Raw genomic sequence first — 7,240 nt, 5'->3', positions numbered from 1 at the left:
CACTGTTTAGATGGGCAAGGATAGTTCTTCACAAAGAGCTGTGCATCCATCATTGAAGAGAATTCTTCAGAAATCAATAAAGACAAATGGTTTACTGACAGCTAAGCTGCCAACTGTAGTATTCAAGATACTTATAATGCTTGTGAATTCTGAAGCTAACATTCTGATATTGAGATAAAGTACCAGAAAGAATAGAAAAAGTATCTGTAGTCTTGTGCTTGAATATTAACTAAAATACCACTCAGGAGTGCAGTTGATGGGTTCTTCCTTCCAAAGAGTCTTCAGTCGCTGTGCCCAGGCACTAAGCATCTCCTTCCTTTTCTCCTCAGAGACGTATTCCGGAGCAAAGCAGATGTGAGGCTCGAGGACTTTGACACCACAAAAGTGCATGATGCCATGCTGAACCCGGAAGAAAGAAAGAAACGCCTTAGCAGATAGTTAGCTTTTCACTTTCAATTCCAGCATGTGGAATATTCAAGTCTAAAACTGTTTCTATGACCCTATGTCAGACAGGTTTTCTAAACCAGTGCCTTTATCAGGAGAAGGGAAATTAATTGCAGGCATTTAATATTGATCTTGGCAGTTGCTTAGTGTTGAAGGGCAGGCATTAAGCAGAATGGCATACAGTGCGCTGAATATGGTCAGCTTCATTGATCCTGGTCTGTGCAATTTGTCAGCTCAACTTGCCATTTCTGTGTATGTCTGAATTCACAGCTGCCTTTAACATTCTTTATTAAGTTGATTTGCGAGATATGCAGCTGGGTAGCCTCATAAGGGCACACAGCCAGTATTCCAAATGGTTAGACCAAAGAATATCTAGAGAAATTAATACGTACTGATTGTGTTATTTCAAGAAGTAGCTGGCTCAATTTGCCTTACCACCTAAATTACTCAAAGCACTTTTTCTACCTCTGACAAAAGAGCATCAATAAGAAAAGACATGCCAGGAAAATGTGAGTGCCCTCCTGTCCCCCATCCTACATGACTCAGGTAGGTATGGGGAAAAGAAACTGTGTGCTAGAGCTAAAGGAAATCCTATTATGCCAGAGAAGCTAAAAGGCAAACATCATAAGCTTTCTTTAGAGAAGGTACAAAACAACTTTAAAACTCTCTGGACTTTCAAAGCAGTTGCAAGATTACAGGGCCTAGCTTGTAGACGGTTGGAATTAGCAATCTAGTTATTTCTTTTTCTAACACACAATAAGTAAATCTTATGTAAAACTAACATCAATACAATTGAAAGAAAAAATTGAATAGTAAAAATTCAGGCAAGTAAGTAACAACAACAGTAGATTTGATTTATTATACCTGCATGGGCCACAGGATATAGCGGATGTCACCACTCATGCTTCCTTTTACATACATCTCCTCAGTTCCTCCAGTAGTGAAAGAAAACATAGCTAACTTGTTCTAGAATTAACAAGACAACACAGTGCTTAAGTTAGGCATGTTTAAAGAAGAGTTGCTGAACAGTTTAAGAGAGATTCAGGAAAACCTGGACATCATCAATTTCTAGGGGTCTCCTGTTTCCTAGAGCTCAGATGTAGCAGCAGCCCGGAGACACAGACTGAACATATGCAGCTAGATGGTGGACTGTGCATCAGGGTTTTAGGCAGAGACACATCATAAAGAAAAGGAATTGCATATACTGACACCCTTTTATGAAACAGGGCTGACCCTCATTTTCTCTGATTAAATGTTTGGAAAACTGTGGCTGGAAAGCACTCTGTTCCTGAGGATATCTTTATTCCCTTCTCTCATGAATGCAAAAATTGAATGCTACAGACTTCATTCAGACTTGGGATTGCTTGTCTCTTTCCAAGCTATAAATGATTTTCAAATTATTTCTCGTGTGTTCTGAAACCCACGTTTCTTCCAATTCAATGACTGTGGTATTGGCCACAGGCTTGTACCCAGCATGTGTTCTCTCTCTTAGTAATTAAAACTACATTTTTCCTGGCATGACTCAGTGCAGTATCTCTTCCTTGTTGTGATCAGCTTGCAGCTATGATGATTGCAGTTTGCTCCTATTCATCTCAGTGGGGCAGCTATTTCTCAAATGTAGACCAACTGAAATATTTGGAATAGTGAAAATCAGAAACGACAAAGATTACAGCGCACAGAAGGGCTGCTTGGAAGAATGAAGATACTGACCTTCTATAGCCCCACTGGTCTGAACTGGTATGAATATCTCTAAGTAACAACAAAAAAACAACTGCTACAGCTGGAATTTGGAAGCATGGCACTTACATCTTTCCCCCTTGACTTCAAAATGATTCATTTTATTATTTTTTTTAACCTTTTGCAATGTACTGCAGAGGAGTGACGTCTGGATTACATTTGGGAGGAAGATGAGGGAATGAGGCCCAGTGATGGACTAGAATATAGTTTTTGTATACTGTACTCCTTGTACTTGGCAAGAAACTACTGAGTGCTGCTCGAGATGCCTTTGGACTGACAAGTACCTCAGTGTCAAAGACCTGAACTGCTGTATTAAGGTTGCTCCAAAAGTAATGCCTTCTATTTATTTTCAAGGAAACTACAACAGATACAAAAAGCATATAGTATTACTATCTCAGTGTTGCCACTGCTGCAATGTACTACTCACCACCTCACTGTGCTCACAGCCCCTGTTTGGTCTCCAGAAATGTCCAGCAAGCATTGATGAATGTCAATGAATGGCATGTTTTCTGCATGGATGAATTAAGTTCCACGCCTTTGTTTCATACACACTTCCATTTCAGATGTCAGTTGGTCAGACCACTCCTTTGCTTCCATCTGTCACACAGCAACAACATGTAACAGAATACTGGAGGGAAGATTCCTCTACTGCCATACCACCATCTGACATCGTGGGCCAACATAATAAATTTGGAGGCATTACTTTTGGAGTGGCCTTTATAACTGCAGTGCTGAAGGCCTGAATAAAGCCAGATGCTTCCAGAAATGAGTTATTTCTCCACAGAATGGAGGACAGCTGAAAGTGAGAGCTATATACAAATATAGTGGAACAGGTCATTTCCAAGCCATGCTACGGTTCTATGATTCTATGAAAAGAAAGACCATTACCTAAAGTGCACTGCAAAAATTTCGAACTTAATAAAACAGTCTCAGAAACATACCTTGAGCAAACCAGAGTCATAGCAGTTTGGAAAATCGTGAGCAAATCCTTGGACCAAGACTCTGTCCATCCAGCCTTTCATGATTGCTGGCATGCTGAACCAGTATAAGGGAAACTAGGCAAAAAATGAATGACTTTGTTAGTGCAGAGAGCCTAGGGCGTCCTTAGGCCTGGTGTGTAAGCAATCTCTTGTTTTCCTAATCTGTTCAGATCTTGTATACATCTTTGAGGAAGAGAGGCAGTAACTATGCTTGGCAAAAATAACTGCAGTGCTCTGTTTGTAGTAATCTCAGGTACACAGCTGAGCAGCTGGAGTGCGTTAATACCACGGTGAATGTCAGAGCTTCCACATGAGTGGAAGTTGGAAAATGGTAGAGCTGGAAAACATTGTTTTTCAAACTCAAGACCATACAAAATGCAAAAGGAATGTATAAGCTAATGGTTATTGTTGCCAAAATGGCCACAGGGAGACCTATTACCAGGACATCTGGTGAGCAGTTCTGATCTGATGTTTGTTAATGCCATGATGTTCTAAGACACTGTCTTGCAGCCCACTGACATGATGATCTTGAACCACCATTCTGAGAAGAAAACTTCGTCTCCTAACAGGAGGTCTCCTTTTTTTTCCCCTTCTTTCCTTATTATTATATTATATTAATTATATTATATTTTTTCTGCACCAGAATGTGCTCAACTCCTCCTGGTACTTTACAGACAGAAAGTAGAAAGCAACTTCTTCCATCGGGGATGTTTTATGATACTTATATGAGACACAATATTTTGAAAATGATGAAAACGTGCATTGAGATACTTGCTCAGGATGCAGTCATATCCTAAATTTCACCAGGAACAGAACAGCTGAATACATGCAAGCTGTGCCTAGGCCAACAGTTTCATTACGAATTTGGTCACAGTATTTTCCTGAATATCAGCACTCTGGAGGCCAGTACATTGTGTACTTTATCCTTGCTATTGCCTGCATTTGCACAAGTATGTGACATGCTTCACTCTCTACACTGCTGATGCTGCTGTTTCATTTAGGACCTGCTCTGCACCCAGGCATCTATCTCCCATAGGGAACACTGTTTCCACATTGTGGGGCTAGTGTTGCTTCCTGTGATATTTTGGGCACGCCAAAGACAGGACTACTGCAGAAGAGAGCAGAGATGAGTTGTAAAACTCAGCTAGCAAGTCCAGATGTTGCTTGTCCAACTCAGCAATGAAAGAGGGCAGTATGGTTGGGGAAGTCAGAACTCCCCAAGCTTGCTGGCTGCCCCAAACTCCTTGCTCATAAAAGAAGCCATGCCCAGCTTCTTGCTGCCTGATAACCATCATCAGGTACATCGTTGTGAACACAGATGTTACATTTGGCCTTGTTGCAGCAAGTTTCTGGATTTGCTGTTATAACTACTCCAATAATTGTACTCCTGATCTGTGCTTGTTCCTGTGCTATTATTTAGAAGCTTTTGTTCATATAACTGATGGTTTGGTGTTTGGTACAGTTTCCCAAACTTGAAACTGCTTACTCGCATTTAAACCCTTACATTCGTGTGCATAAATCTGTGTTTGCTTTGCTTGTGCTCCAAGATGTGAGTACAGGGTTGGGCTGCATGATAATAAGGCACTGTTTTCATACAGAGAAACTGTATGAACTATAGCATTTGCACTCAGTACTTTATAGTCTAGTGGACCCATGCAATTGTTTTAGAGTGCAGTGGCATAAGAAGCAGTCTTCACAAAAGCATTCTAATTGCACTGTTTTTAAATGTTAGTTTCTAAGTGAAGTGCAGGTGTGAATTTTACTTGGCTGTTTTCAGGATCTGATTTCAGATGCCTTTCTATTTGCTAAAAATGTCAGTGTGGAGCCATTATTTGTGTGAAAAATTCATACTGTACTAGCACAAATAATACACTCGATCTGGTATTTTTGATGTTTTCTGAAATACACACCATATCAGAAAAATCCTGACACCTTGAAATTGCTATGCTGGGTACAAACTGTTTATGTTGATTGCTGAACTGCTGCCTGTTTTCATTCTGGTTAGAATCAGTGTACCTAATGAAATCTGTAATCTTCTCACTTACTATTCCTTTTAGGCTGTTCAGCCCTGTACATTACAACAGAAGTATTTGAATGCAATTTAAAATAATGACCTGAAAAATCAGTAAGTCTGCTTCCTGCACTTTCTTTTGCTCTTCGATCAAATCATTGGACAAACATCCTTTCTTGTAAGCTTCTGTCGTCTCCACTGCATAACTGAACTCGTTTGAGTTGTGCAAGCAACCTGTGGAGAGAAGGGCACAGTCATTGCTTACTCCATCCACAGCACTGTAGCCAAGTAAGAATCAAATACATGTTGTGATTTGCAGTTCTAAAATGAGTTACTGCTTGCCTTTTTTTCCCCACTTACATTTCTTTTCATGGCTATTCAGTATCATCACAGCTGATAGGTGATGACCTGACTGTAAACTGGGGAGGAATGTATGACCTCCGAGTACTGAAACATTTCATCACATGAAATAACATGTGATGTGCAAAAAGAAGGCCTAATCTGGTGATACAGGTGGATGATTTAAGAAGATGTATGAGAATTTTGCTGATTGTTCTGTCTCTGCATTAGAGATTACTGAAACCTCAGCCACAACACTATGTAGCTGCTCTTCAGTTTCTGTGGCAACTCAGCAGAGGCTGGGTGGTTCCCCAGCCCCAGTATCCATTGGCTGTGCTGGCTCCATCATGATTCAGGTATGTCCAAATCAAACTACACATCCGTTCCTGCTGATTGAATTAGCAGTTCATCAGTCTTTAGCAAAAGGACTGGTTAAAAATATGGGAAGGTGGAAGTATTAACCTCATTAACTGAACTAAGTAAGTTGTACAATGATATCTGAAGGCATTTCTCGCCCAAGAGAAATAGACTTCAGATGAGAGGTTGATTCTGAACAAGTGCTAATGCATTTCTGTCTCTCAGTAATCTCACTGTGAGCCAAGGGTCATGCCCAGGAATGGACTTCTAGAAATGCTTAAGTCTTGCAGTCTCACTGTTGATAAGCATCTTCTTTCTTTGCCAGTATTCACCTTAGACCTGCGACATTTCTTTTTGATTCTTGCTCTAAAGAAAGACTGTCAGTTCTCATAGATGGTGCTAAAGTTTTGTTTTTCTTGACTAGAAAAATTACTATGGCTAAATGCTATTAAATAGTTGTGAGATGCCAAAATGACTCACAAGCCCATGCACTTAAATGCCTGGAGCTAATCTGCAGAAAGAATTTGTAATATTGTTCATTAAAGAGAGGTTGTTCTTCGAGTATCTCTTCAGTTGATTGCAAATACCAGGAAAACAATGGCATCCCTGATTCCCTTCTATAGACAGAACACTGTTTTACAGGTCTGTACTATACAGATGATTCGTCTTTCTAACTGAGGGGGCACTTCTAAGGTTTATTAAAAAATAGGTGATACTTACACTGACATTTCTTGATCAATGCTTGCAGAAAATAAAAATCAGAGTCTTGTTAGTTGAGTTATATTTGTACAGAATTACAGCAACTGCTTTTCAGAGTGCACCTAACAGCATGGGCTCTAGATTGTTAATGCAGCAGGATGAACAAGATGCAAGTTTGTCTCATTGCTACTGTTGAAAAATTTCTCACCAACAATGTCATTTCTTGTTGCCCGTGGCTCAAATTGCATTGCATATAAGTCAGACACTGTGACACTGCAGCCCTGTTTGCTCAGTTCTTCCACAGCAACCGTCTTCAAAGATCCATTAAAAGAGTTGGGCTCTTGATGTGCATAGACTATCAGGACTTTTCTCCCTGGAGGCAGAAAGAAGAGCAGAGGACACCTTTGAGACAGGCAAATACAAAACAGTTTCTGTGCTGTGTTTTCCAAGCAGCACCAAACTAGTGAAAATCACAGCAACAGCATTTGATTCCTGCTTGACAGAAGTGACTCATGAGGAAGTAATGAGTAAGTGCCCCTGCAACAATTCTGTGTTATGCTGGGTTTTCCTAGGTGGAACTCAGTGGACAGTGGGTGTATTTCTTTAGCAGGCCACGCTGTCCTACGCCAGCTCAACTAAGGGCGTTCCAATTTCTCCTCTGACAAGGTCCTCT

General features: G+C 40.4%; 1 protein-coding gene across 1 annotated transcript; it reads right to left on the bottom strand.

Annotated features, from left to right (window-relative positions):
• Positions 1-225: 225 nt before the first annotated feature.
• Positions 226-6,919, bottom strand: NQO2 (N-ribosyldihydronicotinamide:quinone dehydrogenase 2; the record flags this gene model as incomplete). Its single annotated transcript, XM_079533910.1, is given in 6 exon segments — positions 226-399; positions 1,309-1,410; positions 3,123-3,236; positions 5,276-5,406; positions 6,776-6,898; positions 6,901-6,919. Coding segments are annotated over 6 exon segments (663 nt in total).
• Positions 6,920-7,240: the final 321 nt, after the last annotated feature.

This window comes from Tetrao urogallus, assembly GCF_951394365.1.
Source record: "Tetrao urogallus genome assembly, chromosome: 3".
NCBI classification, from domain to species: domain Eukaryota; kingdom Metazoa; phylum Chordata; class Aves; order Galliformes; family Phasianidae; genus Tetrao; species Tetrao urogallus.
The sequence above is the reverse complement of the archived record's forward strand: the minus strand, read 5'-3'. Positions and strand labels throughout refer to the sequence as shown.